At 42.1% G+C, this 18,209-nt stretch overlaps 2 protein-coding genes across 2 annotated transcripts; both read right to left on the reverse strand.

The window, feature by feature from the left end:
• Positions 1–3,611: 3,611 nt before the first annotated feature.
• On the reverse strand, positions 3,612–6,970 carry LOC142204370 (olfactory receptor 5G9-like). Its single transcript, XM_075275683.1, has 3 exons — positions 6,941–6,970; positions 6,755–6,856; positions 3,612–4,550 (listed from the first exon to the last, which is right to left on the reverse strand). The coding sequence occupies exons 1-3, from the start codon at positions 6,968–6,970 to the stop codon at positions 3,612–3,614; spliced, it is 1,071 nt and encodes a 356-aa protein (XP_075131784.1).
• Positions 6,971–12,034: 5,064 nt separating this feature from the next.
• Positions 12,035–15,843, reverse strand: LOC142204371 (olfactory receptor 5G9-like). Its single transcript, XM_075275684.1, has 4 exons — positions 15,717–15,843; positions 15,582–15,610; positions 15,403–15,432; positions 12,035–12,973 (listed from the first exon to the last, which is right to left on the reverse strand). The coding sequence occupies exons 1-4, from the start codon at positions 15,841–15,843 to the stop codon at positions 12,035–12,037; spliced, it is 1,125 nt and encodes a 374-aa protein (XP_075131785.1).
• Positions 15,844–18,209: the final 2,366 nt, after the last annotated feature.

The raw sequence follows: 18,209 nt of genomic DNA on the forward strand, positions 1-18,209 counted from the left end.
AATAATATTCAGGTCTGGGGACTGGGATGGCCATTCCAGAACATTGTAATTGTTCCTCTGCATGAATGCCTGAGGATTTGGAGCGGTGTTTTGGATCATTGTCTTGCTGAAATATCCATCCCCGGCGTAACTTCAACTTCGTCACTGATTCTTGAACATTATTCTCAAGAATCTGCTGATACTGAGTGGAATCCATGCGACCCTCAACTTTAACAAGATTCCCGATGCCGGCATTGGCCACACAGCCCCAAAGCATGATGGAACCTCCACCAAATTTTACAGTGGGTAGCAAGTGTTTTTCTTGGAATGCTGTTTCTTTTTGGACGCCATGCATAACGCCTTTTTTTTTATAACCAAACAACTCAATTTTTGTTTCCAAAATGAAGCTGCCTTGTCCAAATGTGCTTTTTCATACCTCAGGCAACGCTATTTGTGGCGTACGTGCAGAAACGGCTTCTTTCTCTTCACTCTCCCATACAGCTTCTATTTGTGCAAAGTGCTCTGTATAGTTGACCGATGCACAGTGACACCATCTGCAGCAAGATGATGCTGCAGCTCTTTGGAGGTGGTCTGTGGATTGTCCTTGACTGTTCTCACCATTCTTCTTCTCTGCCTTTCTGATATTTTTCTTGGCCTGCCACTTCTGGGCTTAACAAGAACTGTCCCTGTGGTCTTCCATTTCCTTACTATGTTCCTCACAGTGGAAACTGACAGGTTAAATCTCTGAGACAACGTTTTGTATCCTTCCCCTGAACAACTATGTTGAACAATCTTTGTTTTCAGGTCATTTGAGAGTTGTTTTGAGTAGCCCATGATGCCACTCTTCAGAGGAGATTCAAATAGGAGATCAACTTGCAATTGGCCACCTTAAATACCTTTTCTTATGATTGGATACATCTGGCTATGAAGTTCAAAGCTCACTGAGGTTACAAAACCAATTGTATGCTTCAGTAAGTCAGTAAAAAGTAGTTAGGGGAATTCAAATCAATAAAATGATAAGGGTGCCCATACTTTTGCACCGGTCAAATTTTGGTTTAATGCATATTGCACATTTTCTGTTAGTACAATAAACCTCATTTCAATCCTGAAATATTACTGTGTCCATCAGTTATTAGATATATCAAACTGAAATGGCTGTTGCAAACACCAAAATATTTAGAACAAAAAATGATTAAGATTAATAGGGGTGCCCAAACTTTTTCATAGGACTGTATCTTAGAACTTGGTCATCCGGGCTCGAACTCTCCGACCCTGCCCTGTGCTAAATTATCCTGAGGGATGGTGAGCCTGGGATCTCCTGTTAATGTTATCATTTTAGTAATAAAGATACAAGTTACACTATCGATTGTGTTCGATAAAACTTTATGACTCAGAGGAGTGCATGCTAACCCTTCAAGATGCCGGGAGGAAGGACGTATGGGCAGATTCAGCTTAATGGACAGCAGAAGGAGGTGCACAGCAGCATGGAGAGGCAGGAACTGCACAATGAGGTGGCGGTTGTGTCTCCGGGGAGAGTGCACCAGCAAATAGGAACTGCCACAGATACAAGGAGGAAATTTCAGGATTAAAGTAACAAAAAATATGGTGTCCTATAACAACAGGGGTAAGGCTGAGGCGAGGGTCCCCCATGTACACGTGTCCTTCCTTATCTTTCCACTTCTTCACTGGACATGCTCAGGTATATTTACCATAAGACTACATTCTTATGAAAACAATCTGATTTTGTGATATTTTGTCACATGATGTGCCATCTGTGTCTACGTGTGATCTCCCGGCAGTTATGGTATAGAGATTGAAGCCTATTAGGAGTTTTGTTAACATGATAACAGACGTGCACAATTCAGGTTTTAGGCTTAGGCACTGAGCGAACAGACCTGCCTCCTTAAATAGAGAGAAGGCAGGTCTAAGCACCATGCCCAGGTGCCCACGCCAGGTGCACATAGGCCAGCACCATTATCAGTCAGAAGACCAACCACACCTATCAGCTGCAAGGGAATTGACCCCATGCATGCTGGACAGAGCAGAAACAGTGTAACAGGCTGCAACCCTGCTCTTTTGGCCGCACCTGCCGCACAGTCCTAACAGGTGCTGATCTTGTATGTGATCTTGTACTGTCAGAGTGAATTCCAGCCGGAAGCTGCACGGAGAAGACTTCTAATGGTAGGAGAAGAACCAGCGTTGATTGGCCGACTGTATAGCATTCAGCCAATCAATGCTGGTTCTGCATCGAACTTTTCCATTCGAATAGCGGGTGGTACTCGATCGAGTAGGAGTATTTCGAATACCGTAGTATTCCATCGAATACTCGATCAAGTACTACTCGCTCATCTCTAATTATAACCAAATACTGGAGGAAAATAAATAAATAAATAAATGTGACCTTATGGGAGGGTCAATGTATAAAACCTAAATAAAAAGACCCCTGAGGGCTAAATAAACAAAAGCTACACCATAGCCTGAATGGTTAGGTAAGCAATGACAGGGATCTGAGTCACAGGTCTCGGGTGAACTTCTAAAGACTATTGGTTTGTCTGATAGAAACAGTTTATGTCTGTGGGGTATATTTTGGGCTTTAGAGAGACTGTTGTAGAGTGCTGGGACTGTCGGTCAGAACAATAGTCTTTGTAGACAGACTGATATATGGAATATTTGTGCAGTTCTCAGTTGGGGTTGAGCCGATCTTCAGATTTCAGGATCGTTTTTAAATTCTGATTTTTGATAATTTTCCAGCCAATCCCAATCGCGATCATGAAATTTGGTCCTATCTTTCCCGATCCCACAATAGCCAGTAGCCAAGCATTGTGGGAAATAACCTCCAACCTCGATCCCGCTGAAAAAGATCGGGATCGGAATTCCAATTGCAATCATGAAATTTACTCGATCCCCGATCAGAATTCGATATTTTCCGATCCCGATCACTCAACCCTATTCTCAGTGTAAATAAACCTTATTCTGGCCAGCTGTGCTATTCCCTGAGCCAATGGTGCATTGAGGGAAGAGGGGTTGCAATTGAGGACCAGTGTAGGGGTATTAGTGACTTGACCATTCTGTAAGGTAATAAAAGAAGGGACATAGCTATAGGAACATTATTTCAAGAGGAATTAAGTCCCAGCATATGAAACCCACAATGGATTGAAACTGTAATGTGAATGGAGACATCTTTTGTTTTCTACAACTGTTTATTTAACTTCTTAAGTGTCAAGTTAAACATTGCCACATCTGTACAATCACTGCCAGTTAAAGGGGTGGTCAGGGATTTAGGACTTTATGTCTGATTGGTTAACAAGTGGCTCCTGCACCGATCAGCTGTGCGGCGCTGCTTATAACTTATGAACTATATATAAAAAGGGGCTGGAAGAAGAAAAATCCATTGTATAGTAGCTCAGAGCTATATCAGGCCATTCTACAGGAAACAGAGCCAATGGCCTCTGGCCCCGTGTTGTATATAGAAGTGGTCCCATGGATCTCATGACTTCCACTAAACATATAGTTATGGTTGATCCTAAATTCTGGATAATCCCTTTAAGCACTACTCCGGGGGTGTCAGACTCACATAATATTTAATGCAACGTTGTCAACAATAACAGAAGATGGTAACTGAAGCCAGTGTTTTATATTAGTGATGCTCTTCTGTACTTCCGAAAAGCTGTTTGTGTGGCTTTAGTTACATCTTTGTTTCTCAGACTGTATATAATGGGGTTGACCAAAGGAATAAACACAGTATACAGCAGGGATATCAATTTATTCACAGTAAGTGTTTGTCCTGTTCTTGGGACAGCATAAATACCAAACAGAGTCCAGTAGAATATGGAGACCACAATGAGGTGGGAGCTACAGGTGGAGAAGGCTTTCTGTCTACCAGTACTAGATGGGATCCTTAAGACTGCCCGGACAATAGAAGTATAAGACACTACAATGATGGTGATTGGGATTAATACAACTGGAATGCTCATAAAATAACTATTTATCTGAATAATGAAAGTATCAGAGCAGGCAAGATCTACTAGGGGGGTAGAGTCACAGAAGAAATGGTCAATGATATTTGGTCCACAAAAATTTAGCCTTGACGTGGTAATGACAGCATTCAAAGTAAAAGAAAATCCAAGGAACCATGATAAGATAGACAATCTAATACATGAGACACTTGTCATGATAGAGGTATATCGGAGAGGATTACAGATGGCCACATATCTATCATAGGACATCACTGTGAGGAGGAAACACTCAAAAGCTTCAAAGGCACCAAAGAAATACAACTGGGTGATACAGTCAACAAAAGTAATGGTCGCCCCGTTATTTAGTAGGATGTTAAGCATGTTGGGGACAATAGATATGGTCAAGAAGATGTCAGTGATGGACAACTGTGAGATGAAGAAGTACATTGGAGTGTGAAGGTTCTTGCTGGTGGACACCAGGGTGATGATCAGGAGATTCCCACATATTGTCCCACAGAAAGCAACAAGAAGGATGTAGAACAGGAAAATTCTTAAGCCTTGTCCAACTTGAAATCCTAAGAGGAAAAATTCAGTGACCACAGTCAGATTGTTTTCCTGCAAGAATGAAACTGTGTGGTAAAAGAAGTAATAACATTTCAGAACATTCTAGAGCAAGAATGGTTAAAATTTTTATTCTGTACAGTCCAATATCAAGGGACATAATATATTATGTAATGTAATTTATATGTTTACATAGTCATATACAGTTATAAGGAAGAATGGATGAAGACACAGATTCATCAAGTCCAATCCTAAGGGTTGAGAAAGGGACACAAACCCTATGAGGCTTATGCCAATTACCCCATGTCAGGGGAAAAAAATCCTTCACAACTCCAAATTGGCAATCAGTACAAAATCCTGGATTAGCTTGTCCTTACCAAAATCTAAAAACAATAAAACTATAAAATCCACCATCACAACATTGGGTGGAAGTAAGTTCCATAGCCTCACTGCTCTTACAGCAAAGAATCTGAGTCCATGCTTTTTTTCTCTCCTCCAGATGAATAATATGTCCCCTTGTCACTGTCACTGGTCTAGGTGTAGAGGACGTCTCCCTGTCACTGTCACCGGTCTAGATGTAGAGGATGTCTCCTTGTCACTGTCACTGGTCTAGGTGTAGAGGACGTCCCCTTGTCACTGTCACTGGTCTAGGTGTAGAGGACGTCCCTTGTCACTGTCACCGGTCTAGATGTAGAGGATGTCTCCTTGTCACTGTCACTGGTCTAGGTGTAGAGGATGTCCCCTTGTCACCGGTCTAGGTTTAAAGGATGTCCCCTTGTCACTGTCACCGGTCTAGGTGTAGAGGACGTCCCCTTGTCACTGTCACTGGTCTAGGTGTAGAGGATGTCCCTTTGTCTTTGTCACTGGTATAGATGTAGAGGATGTCCCCTTGTCACTGTCACCAGTCTAGGTTTAAAGGATGTCCCCTTGTCACTGACACCAGTCTAGGTGTAGAGGATGTCCCCTTGTCATTGTCACTGGTCTAGGTGCAGAGGATGTCCCCTTGTCACTGGTCTAGGTGTAGAGGATGTCCCCTTGTCACTATCATTGGTGTAGGTGTAGAGGATGTCCCCTTGTCACTATCATAGGTGTAGGTGTAGAGGATGTCCCCTTGTCACTATCATTGGTGTAGGTGTAGAGGATGTCCCCTTGTCACTATCATAGGTGTAGGTGTAGAGGATGTCCCCTTGTCACTGTCGCTGACCACTGTCTTGTGGTTGTTCTTGTGATTCCATATTAGAATATCCACCTTGTGAGTTGTAGCTACTGGCCAGACTTAAGTGATCTCCTGTTTTGTTAACCAATGGAAGTTCTCATGAAAACAATTCATCACAATATCATGAAATGTTAACAAAAGCCATGAAAGGCGACAATTCCCACCTTCCCCTCTATGTAGACAAGAATAGCAGACTCAACATATACATTTGTGTAAATTTAAAATGATGTTGTGTTACATTGACAAAAACTATATAACTATAGCAGCCAAGGTTGGGTAATAGAGGACACATCTGTAATGGGGAACAGTCAACGTAGAGTTTTAACCAGGTTCAAAGGTTGGACGCAAACATACTAAATATAATGTGTGGAGTAAAGTACTCAAAGATGATCAAAACTGGAGTCAATTCATGTGGAAAATAGACAACTCAAGGGAGACCTGATAAAAGGATAGGACCCCATTATCTACCGGCTGTTCTTAGATACAGGGATTTATTCTGTTTGCCAGATTCAAATTGGGAATTCTTTGCCTAAAATGAGATCTATCTTCAACTTCGCAGAGTTTTTTCCTTCTTCAGGATCAACATTAGACATCAAGACAATAGGCCACAAAGGACGGACTTTATCCTCCTCATGAACCTTGTTACTATGTTTCTATCTAGATACAAGAACATATGTCTTTGACAATGAAACTTATGAATGAATGAAACAAATCCATTAACATTTCAATTATATTTCACACTGTTAAGAAATGAGATAGAATTATTGCTATTGCCATAACGTTACATCTGACATCCTTCATCTCCTCGCCGGTGCTGCACAATAACAGAATGTAACATACTCTGCTTGTGAACTATAAGAACTGATCAAACCATTCTAAAAAGGGAAAACATGGCCAGTTAGGTCAGAACATATAACAAACAGGTTTTCGTTGTTGTTTTTTCTTCTCCTCGTATTATTTCTTCGAGAACACAAAATAAAGTCAAAAATTGACTGATTTTGTAAAACTTGTTAGATTAATGGACAAGAACATCAAACATCACATCTATAAAGATCTCAGATTTTAGAATGTAATATTCAAGATATTTTAGAAATTCAAATTCTGAAAAGAAACGAGAAAACCTTGGAAGACGTTTACCAATTTTCTTAAATTATTTGAGACACATTGAGATAAATCTTTACAAATATAGATTGTTCTGTATCCTCAGATGTTTCCTAATAATACTTACGTTGGATAGTCTTCTGTTCTTGAAATCCATTTTGTTTTTAATTTTATTCCTTAAAATTTTCCCAGAGGTAAACGACTGGAATCTAACAGAACGTCAAAGCCGTGATTTGTGATTTCCAGACACATTGTATGAAGTGCGCTGATATTTATAGAGAATATAAGGACCCGGTGCCAGGTAATAAGAGTCCTCGGAGACAAGCTCCTCATTTCTCCTGGGTTCCAATTAGTTGTTACAGATCAAAACAAATCTCAAATTAGCAAGTTGTATTTTTTTTGTTTGTTTTTTTGGATTATCAGATTGCTTTATTGTTTTGCATTTTATTTCAACACATAAAGAGTTAGAATGTAGAAAAAAATAGAAGCAATATGTAGCAATGATAAGGAAAGTTTATTGGAAATTATTAAAATGTAGCAGTTTTTTGTTGTTGCAGATTTTTTTTTTTTTTTTTTTGTGAGCCAATGCCAGTCTAGTAGATGGGAACAGAATACGGATTTTCTTTTTATTTCTAATTTATTTTGAAGTAACTTTGACCTTGGCTCTCAAGACAACAGCAAAATCTGCAAAAAATAAAAATAAAAAAAATTGAACTTAACCCAAATTTGCCAGTACATTAAAAACCATCCAACCTCATCTACTATGTAACTATGTAAGAGAAAAGCCTCAAACTGAGCCCCCTAAAGGAGCCAAGGCTTAGAAATTGGATAAAATGTGGAGTTCACCCAGTTCAGCTAGATCTTAGGGGGCATTCCCATGGAGTAAAGTGACGCTGACTCGCGGCAGGATCAGCGCCGATAAAAAGACCCCCATTGACTTCAATGGTTTCCTTGAAATCATTGGGTTAAAAAAGCCTTCCATCGATTCCAATGTGTCCCGCACGTTAAACGGAACTCATTAAAGTCAATAGGAGTCTTTTTTTTTTTTTTATCAGCGATGATCCTGCCGCGAGTTATCGTGGTAGAATCAGTGCCACTTTACTCCTTGTGAATGCCCCCTTATAGTGAATGTAAAAACTCCCCGCTGATACGCTACTTTTTCTTCATCCTAGTTTTCTGCCTAATCCCAGTTTTTTAGCCAATCCCCATGGTTAGACCAGAAGGATCTCACGGCAAGCACATGGACCCCATTATAGTCTAAGGGGTCCATGTGCTTTCACTGCAAACCATTTGCAAATACATTCAGTAGTTTGTTTGGGGGGGGGGTCCCCATGTGTCTCCCCGATTACCAAATGCAGATGTGAACCAAGGATAACACAGAAAACTAAAGAATTATTAATTCAGACGATGATGTCATCTGCTAACATTGCAAGACCACAACAGGCGCCCCAGTTTTTGTATTAGTGTCATCAGAGGTTCATAGGGCTAGTACATTGTCTGGGGCTTTTATAACCTTTTCTCTACCTGTGAACTTGATTGGTCGGTTTTTCTGCCAGTCGGCCACTACCTCACCCATATTTATCCTCCATTGGCTGAAACCATCCCATGTATATTGATGATGATGCTCCTCTTGCATTGTGTGCACCGTCATTGTCACTAGAGATAAGCAAATCACTTGAAAAAGTGGAATTCCATCTGAATTTCCGGAATTATTTGATTTGCATCGAATCCGGACTTCCTAACGCTTTGTGGTAACAACTCGAGTCACATTTTTTCCTAAAATGGCCGCTGCACATGGTTGGACATGGGGCAAGGAACCCTGGGATCACAGGATTAGGGTTGAGCGATCGGGTTCGGAAAAGATCGGATTACGATCGGCGATCGAGAAAATGTTCACGTTAGTGATCGGAATTCCGAAAACGATCTTTTTAGGTGCAATCGAGATCGGTGATTATTTCCCACAATGCTTTGCCAAGCATTGTGGGAAAAGCTAACAATGTTAGGCTGTGCTGCGGTTCCATAAGAATGAATGGAAGCAGCCGGCACACAGCCTTAACCCCCTGCACGCCGGCTGCGTCCATTCATTCTAATGGGAGACTAGCTAACATCTCTATTAGCTACTTACCTGCAGAGATGGCTGGTCCGGAGCCCGGTGTTCTCGTTCTTCTTCACCTCGCTGCCCCCGCCTCCCAGGCTAGTATTAAAGAGCTAGGAAGAAGGTGGGGCTTGTGGCTTAGGAGAGTGTGGGCGGGTACTGGGAGGGGAAAAGTCACGTCTCCCTGCCCTGTACCCGCCCACACTCTCCTAAGCCACAAGCCCCGCCTTATTCCTAGCTCTTTAATACTAGCCTGGGAGGCGGGGGCAGTGAGTCGAAGAAGAACGAGAACACCGGGCACTGGACCAGCCATCTCTGCAGGTAAGTGGACACCAGGGGGGACTAACAAATCCATTACACTGTGGCTGTTTGGCCACTTATTTTCTGCTGTGGACAAACCACTGCCGTTCACTCCACGTGAGACCCTGGTCTTATTGTAGAGTGTAGGGATGGTCGATCAGCACAAAAGTCTTTCTAGGCAGACTGATATCTGTCAGTGTAAAAAAAAAACAAACTTTATTCTAAGCCAGGGGTCATGGGAAAAAAAAATATTTTAAAGAAGGGACACATTTAGGAAAGTTATTTCAAGAGGAAAATACATTAAAGGGGTTGTCCGGGGTAAATAGTAACCCCTACACTAATCTAGACACCCTCTCCTACCTACTAAAAAAATGTATATTTACCCATACACTTGGCGTGGTCCTGTTAATGCCCAGGGACAATTTCTGATTATTTGGTGACAATCCGTTTCCTCATTTCTGGATACGTATCGTCACTACTACTCCGCCCCATCCACTCCACGCATGTGCAGTAGAGGTGGGTAGTCGCTGCAGAGCCCAGAACAGCACTGGCAGAAGAGCGTGTATGCGTGCAGAATCAGAACAGAAGGGTGGCCGTTGCGCAGGATAATGCCATAGAATGAAGAGCGGTAAGTATATAATGGGGTCGGGGGTTGGGTTGAGTAGGTAGGAAAGGGTTAATAGTGGGGAGGATAGCTAGAGAGACAGGGAGGGGATATATAGAAGGGAGGGAGAAAGAGAGGAGGGAGGGGAAGTGAAAGGTAGCAAGCATGGAAGTTACATAACAGGAAACTGAACCATGTTAACAAATGCAGAAGATACCAGATGCTCCCAGAGACATCCAGAGAAATATGGGTGTATTTATTAACCCAGTAATAACACTAACATTTATTATTAATAGCACGAACAGACATATTTTAAATAAAAAAAGAACATTTTTGTCCAGAAAACCCCTTTAAGTACCAGCAAGAAAGCCATAATGGAAAGAAACTGTAAGGAGAATGGAGACATCTTTTGTGTTCCACAACTGTTTGTTTGACTTCTTAAGTGTCAAATTAAACATTGCCACATATGTGTAGTAGTTTTTAGCTAAAGGGGTTGTCAGGGAATGAGAAGTTTATGTCTGATTGGTAAGGAAGCGCCGGCATGACTGCAGATTATCCCCCGCTACAGCCGCAGAATAAGACATCCCCCGAAAATAAGACAGGTCATATATTTTGGAAGATAATTTAATATAAGACACTGTCTTATTTTCGGGGAAACATGGTATATACAGTAACAAAGAGCTGGGCTGCACTCGGGAGAGCATAAATACTGAACAGAGTCCAGTAGAATATGGAGACCACAATGAGGTGGGAGCTACAGGTGGAGAAGGCTTTCTGTCTACCAGTACTGGATGGGATCCTTAAGACTGCCCGGACAATAGAAGTATAAGACACTACAACAGGGGTAGGGAACGTACGGCTCTCCAGCTGTTGCAAAACTACAACTCCCAGCATACATACTTGCTCTGCTGTTCTTGGAACTCCCATGGAAGTGAATGGAGCATGAGTTGTAGTTTCACAGCAGCTGGAGAGCCGAAGGTTCCCTACCCCTGCACTACAATGACAAAGCCAACGGCTTTTCACCCTGTGTTGTATATAACAGAAGTGGACCAATGCATCTTATCGGTGCAGGAGTCAGCTATTGGCTCTCAGTATAGTCCATAAAATCCTCAATCCTAGGCAAATACCTCTAAGTATCACTCACATATAGGGTTGAGCCGATCTTGAAATTTCAGGATCGTTTTTAAAATTCCGATTTCCACTCACTTTCCATTCAAACCCGATCCCAATGGAAGTCAATGGGATTTTTTAAATAATTGGAGATTGGATTTTAAAACAATCCTATTCACTACACAGCATGTAGTCCAAAAATTGATTCAATTTTTGGACCCCACGCTGTGTAGTGATTAACACCCCCCCCCCCCACCCCGGTGTCTGCTTACCTGCAGTTCTTATTCATCCAGTCTGGTCCTCTGCCCTTCACATGTCTCCAGAGTGCCCCCCGCCTCCCTACACTAGTATTGTAAAGATGCAGGGAGTAGGTGGGGCTTGGTGCGGCTGGAGAGTGTGGGCGGGGAGACTTGAATGCATCACTCACGTATCCCCTCCCAGTACCTGCACACACTCTCCTAAGCCCCGCCTTCTCTATAATACTAGTCTAGGGAGGCGGATGTGGGGGCAGGGCGCTCTGAAGCCACATGAAGGACAGAGGACCGGACCATCAGTGGGCAGCAGCAGCACTTCTGTGCAGGTAAGTTGAGCGAAGTTCACGAGTAGATAGATATTACTGTACATTGACTTGTCTAGTAGATAGGCAATGTACAGTAATATCTATCTACTCGTGAACTTGCCTCGTCGTCCTCACAACAGCGCAGCACACAGTGATTTAGCGCAGCCTGCCACTCTTCTGCTTCGTCCCTGTTTTACCGTATATTCAGCTGAGTATACTGTAAAACAGGGACAAAGCAGAAGAGTGGCAGACTGTGGTAAATCCATAGGAATGAATGGACGCAGCCGTTACGCAGGGGGTTAAGCGGCCGGCCGCTTCCATTCATTCCTATGGGTGCTAAGCTACTGGCCAATCATTGTGGGAAATAAGCCCTGATCTCGATCCTGCCTGAAAAGATCGGGAGATCGGAGTTCCGATCGTGATCATGAAATTTTCTCGATCGCCGATCGGAATCCATTCTTTTCCGATCCCGATCGCTCAGCCCTACTCACGTAGTGTTAGACTCACATTATATTTTGTACAATAGTAGAAGATGCTAAATGAAGCCAATGTTTTATATTAGTAATGATTTTCTGCACTTCTGAACTTCTGTTTTTATGGCTTTCTTAATGTCTTTGTTCCTCAGACTGTATATAATGGGGTTGACCAAAGGAGTAAATACAGTATATAGCAGGGATATCAATTTATTCACAGTAAGTGTTGGTCCTTTTCTCGGGAGAGCATAAATACTGAACACAGTCCAGTAGAATATGGAGACCACAATGAGGTGGGAGCTACAGGTGGAGAAGGCTTTCTGTCTACCAGTACTGGATGGGATCCTTAAGACTGCCCGAACTATATAAGTATAAGACACTACAATGATGGTGATTGGGATTAATACAACTGGAATGCTCATGAAATAATTATTTATCTCAATAATGAAGGTGTCAGAGCAGGCAAGTTCTACTATGGGAGAAGAATCACAGAAGAAATGGTCAATGATATTTGGTCCACAAAAATTAAGCCTTGATGTGGTCATGACACCATTCAAAGTAAAAGAAAATCCAAGGAACCATGATATGATAGACAACCTAATACATGAGACACTTGTCATGATAGAGGTATATCGGAGAGGATTACAGATGGCCACATATCTATCATAAGACATCACTGTGAGGAGCAAACACTCAAAAGCTTCCAAGGCACCAAAGAAATACAACTGGGTGATACAGCCAACAAAAGTAATGGCCGCCCCGTTATTCAGTAGAATGTGGAACATGTTCGGAACAATAGTTATGGTTAAGAAGATGTCACTGATGGAGAGTTGTGAGATGAAGAAGTACATTGGGGTGTGGAGGATCTTACTGGTGAACACCAGGGTGATGATCAGGAGGTTCCCACATATGGTCCCACAGAAAAACACAAGGAAGACGTAGAACAGGAAAATTCTCAAGCCTTGTCCAACTTGAAATCCTAAGAGGAAAAATTCAGTGACCACAGTCAGATTGTTTTCCTGCAAGAACGAAACTGTGTGGTAAAAGAAGTAATAACATTTCAGAACATTCCAGAGCAAGAATGGTCAAAACTAATATTCTGTACAGTTCAATATCAAGGTACATAATATATTATGTAATACTGTATAATTCATATATTGTTTACATAGTTACATACATGCAAGATTGGATGAAGAAACAGGTCCATAAAGTTCAACCTATAACAATGCAGTGTTAATCGAGAGAAAAAAAAAAAAAACATAAAAAAAAAAAACATTTGGCTGATGCCAATTGCCACATGTTGGTAAAAAATTAATTCCTGACTCCAAATTGGCAATCAGTATAAAATACTGGATCAGCTTGTCCTTACTAAAATCTAAAAACTGTAACCAGTAATGTCCAAACCCTCTTAGAACTTACACAATGAATCCACCATCACAGCAGCACAGCACAGCAGAGGCTGTCCCCTTGTCACTGTATTAGGTGTAGAGGACGTCTCCTTGTCACTGTCACTGTATTAGGTGTAGATTATGTCTCCTTGTCACTGGCCTAGATGTAGATTATGTCCGCTTGTCACTAGTCTAGGTGTAGAGGACGTCCCCTTGTCACTGTCACTAGTCTAGGTGTAGAGGATGTCCCCTTGTCACTGTCTCCAGTCTAGGTGTAGAGGATGTCCCCTTGTCACTGTATTAGGTGTAGAGGACGTCTCCTTGTCACTGTCACTGTATTAGGTATAGATTATGTCTCCTTGTCACTGGCCTAGATGTAGATTATGTCCGCTTGTCACTAGTCTAGGTGTAGAGGATGTCGCCTTGTCATTGTCACTGGCCTAGATGTAGATTATGTCCGCTTGTCACTAGTCTAGGTGTAGAGGACGTCCCCTTGTCACTGTCACTAGTCTAGGTGTAGAGGATGTCCCCTTGTCACTGTCTCCAGTCTAGGTGTAGAGCATGTCCCCTTGTCACTGTCTCCAGTCTAGGTGTAGAGGATGTCCCCTTGTCATGGTCACTGGCCTAGGTGTAGAGGACATCTCCTTGTCACTGTCACTAGTCTAGGTGTAGAGGATGTCCCCTTGTCACTGTCTCTGGTCTAGGTGTAGAGGATGTCCCCTTGTCATTGTCTCCAGTCTAGGTGTAGAGGACGTCTCCTTGTCACTATCTCCAGTTTAGGTGTAGAGGATGTCCCCTTGTCATTGTCTCCAGTCTAGATCTAGAGGATGTCTCCTTGTCACTATCTCCAGTTTAGGTGTAGAGGATGTCCCCTTGTCACTGTCTCCAATCTAGATGTAGAGGACGTCACCTTGTCTCTGTCTCCGGTCTAGATGTAGAGGACGTCTCCTTTTCACTGTCTCCGGTCTAGATGTAGAGGACGTCTCCTTGTCATTGTCTCCGATCTAGATGTAGAGGACGTCTCCTTTTCACTGTCTCCGGTCTAGATGTAGAGGACGTCCCCTTGTCACTGTCTCCGATCTAGATGTAGAGGATGTCTCCTTTTCACTGTCTCCAGTCTAGATGTAGAGGACGTCTCCTTGTCACTGTCTCCGGTCTAGATGTAGAGGATGTTTCCTTGTCACTGTCTCCGGTCTAGATGTAGAGGATGTCTCCTTGTCACTATCTCCAGTTTAGGTGTAGAGGACGTCCCCTTGTCACTGTCTCCAATCTAGATGTAGAGGACGTCACCTTGTCACTGTCACTGGTCTGGATGTAGAGGACGTCTCTTTGTCACTATCTTCGGGTCTAGATGTAGAGGACGTCCCCTTGTCACTGTCTCCGATCTAGATGTAGAGGATGTCTCCTTTTCACTGTCTCCGGTCTAGATGTAGAGGACGTCTCCTTGTCATTGTCTCCGATCTAGATGTAGAGGACGTCTCCTTGTCACTGTCTCCGGTCTAGATGTAGAGGACGTCCCCTTGTCACTGTCTCCGGTCTAGATGTAGAGGACGTCCCCTTGTCACTGTCTCCGGTCTAGATGTAGAGGACGTCTCCTTGTCACTGTCACTGATATAGGAGTAAAAAGAAAGTTCTTTGTGCTCTCATTTCATGTATTTGTACATTGGACATACCTCTGCCACATCACAAATGAATAGTCAGACTACGCATGCAGCATTGTGTCCAGATGACAAAGAAGAGTTTAACCAGGTTCAAAGGTGGGAAACCAACGTAATAAATGGGATGGATGGACTAAAGTACCCAAAGATTATCAAAACTGGGAGATCTAATAACTATCTATAAATGTATCCCAGGTGTATACCGAGATCCTTTTAGGTATCTCTAACAATCCAATGGTAATTTTAAGCCATAACCACTCTTGGTAAGATAATAGACCCCCATGATCTACCGGCCCCTGTATCAATAGTATGGCTGCTCTTGGATATGGCAATTCATTCATATTACCATATCCAAATTGGGATTCTTTTTTTTCCTAAAATGAGATCTATCTTCTACTTCACCTTCCTTCCTTCCTTCTCCTTGTATTGTTTCTTCGAGAACACAAAATAAAGCAAATGCTTAGAGATAAATAATTGACTGATGTTGTAAAATTTGTTAGATTAATGGACGAGAGCATCAACCATCACATCTACAAAGATCTTCAGAGCTCAGATTTTAGAAGTCAATATTCAAGACTTACCTTTGGGAAGCCAAATTCTGAGAAGAAAACTTAGAAGACATTTACCTGTTTTTCAAATCAAATTATTGTAGACACATTCAGAGAAATCTTTAAAAAACTGTTCTGTATCCTCAGATGTTTCCTAATAATACTTACATTGGATATGTCTCTGTTCTTGAAATCCATTTTTATTTGGTAATATTTTGATTTTATTCCTTAAAATTTTCCCTGACTGGAATCTAACACAACATCCTCGCCGTGATTTTATGGTTTTCAGCCCCATCTTATAAAGTGTTGATATTTATAGAGAATGTAAAGGCCGGTGCCAGGTAACAGGAGTCCTAGAAGACAATCGTGTCATTTCTCCAGTGTTCCAATTAATTGTAATAGATCAAAACAAATCTCAAATTAGCAATTTTATTTTTGTATTTTCAGATTCAATTGAATTTAATTGTTTTAGTTGCATTTTATGTCAACACTAGAGATGAGTGAACAGTGAAATATTTGTTATTCATTATTCGTTTCGAATAGCCCCTCAATATTCAACTATTCGAACGAATATCAAACTCCATTATAGTCTATGGGGAAAAATGCATCATTTCAAGGGAACCCACAATTCGACTCAGGAGGGTCACCAAGTCCACTATGACACCCCAGGAAATGAGGATAACACCTCTGGAATGCAACTGGGACAGCAGGGGAAGCATGCCTGGGGGCATCTAACAAGCCCAAGTCCCTGTATTATGCCACTAATACTGCGGGAGCTGACTTTTCCCCATAGGAATGCATTGACCAGCGTTGATTGGCTGAATGCCATACAATAAACAGCATTCAGCCAATCAACGCTGGTTCTAACGGAGGAGGCGTAGTCTAAGATAGGTCCACAGCAGTCTCCATTGTGGTCCGATCTCAGGTATAGCAGAGTTGACACAGCTCTGCTAAACCTGAGATGCAGCAGAGCTGGCCGTGCGCTGAGCTCTGCTACACCTGAGCTCAGCCAGCACATCTCAGGTGTAGCAGAGTTCAGCACACAGACAGCTCTGCTGCATCTCAGGTTTAGCAGAACTGTGTCAACTGTGCTATACCTGAGATCAGACCACAATGGAGACTGCTGTGGACCTATCTTAGACTATGCCTCCTCCGGCAGAACCAGCATTGATTGGCTGAATGCTGTTTATTGTATGGCATTCAGCCAATCAACGCTGGTCAATGCATTCCTATGGGGAAAAGTCAGCTCGTGCATATCACAGGCTGACAGGGATCCCAACAAGATAGAGCCCCAAAGAGCTGGGTGAGTAACATCCCCCCCTAAATAAAGGTTATCCCTAGCTAACCTGCCTGCACATCTGTCCCTGTCTCACAGTCATAAAGTTCACAATCTCATATGAACCAAATCTGAAATCCACTATTTGTATAATTCCGAGGTCACCTGATTTCGGCAGCCAATTACTTTTTCTGATTTTTTTTCGATGCCTCCGTTGTTCTAGTTCCTTTCCCACCTCCCCGGCACAGTTATTGGTGCAAAAAAAGCGCCAGAGAAGGTGGGAGGGGATGCAATTTTTTAGTGTGTTTGCCTTGTGGTGTTCGATTGTAATCGAATATCTCAGCAGCCTGATATTCGCTCATCTCTAGTCAACACATACAGAATTGAAATGTAGAAAAATAGAAGTAATGTGTAATATTAGTAGAAGGAGCCTATTAGAATTTAATACTCATATATCTGTGTGTTTGCTTTTTGTTGCAGATTTTCCTGAATTTTTTTTTTTTTGTTTGTTTGTTTGCTTGTTTGTTTTTTGAGCCAAAGCCAGTTTAGCAGATAGGAGGTGTATACGGATTTGTATACTTTAGCTTTTGCTCTAAAGACTACAGGAAAATCTGCAAAAAAAAAAAAAAAAAAACATTATCACATTGAATCAAAATTTGCTAGTACAATAAATAGTAAAAAAAAAAAAAAAAAAAAATCCCTCAAATTGAGTCTCCTAAAGGAGACAAGGCTTAGGCCTCGTTCACATCTGTGTCGGTAATCCGTTCGGGGGAATCCATATGGGACCCCCGCAAATGGACTACCGAACACATTGGCTAGTGGTATATAGTGAAAGACTATAATGGGTCGGTTTGCTTGCCATGGTATCTCCACACAAGACGTGAGGACAGGAAAGTAGTTTGTGATCTACTTTTCTGTCCACATGTTCAGTGTGGAGACCGTGCGGTAAAAGCACAGGAACTCCATGCTAGTTTATGGGGTCCGTGTGCTTTCACTGTATACCACTAGCCAATGCTTTCAGTAGTCCATTTGGGGATTCCGCATGCAGACTTCCCTGAATGGATGTGAATGAGGGATTAGAAATTGTATAAAATGTGGAGTTCATCCAATTCAGCGAGAGCTTGTAGAGGATGTAAAACCTCCCCCACTAACAAACCTACTCATCTGCTTTTTCTTCGTCCTAGTGTGATGAAGAAAAATATTCAAGGGTGCCAACACTTACGGCCATGACTGTATTTTATATATATATATATATATATATACCATTCATATTATTCTCAGTATAAAAGTTATACCCCAAACTTACATGGCAACCCAATGTATAGCCCAGGAGCAGACTGCTCCATATACTGTGCAGTGGCTGCCCCCTGCTACTTAGCTCCCAT

This window comes from Leptodactylus fuscus, chromosome 5 (genome assembly GCF_031893055.1).
Source record: "Leptodactylus fuscus isolate aLepFus1 chromosome 5, aLepFus1.hap2, whole genome shotgun sequence".
In the NCBI taxonomy this organism is placed as follows: Eukaryota; Metazoa; Chordata; class Amphibia; order Anura; family Leptodactylidae; genus Leptodactylus; species Leptodactylus fuscus.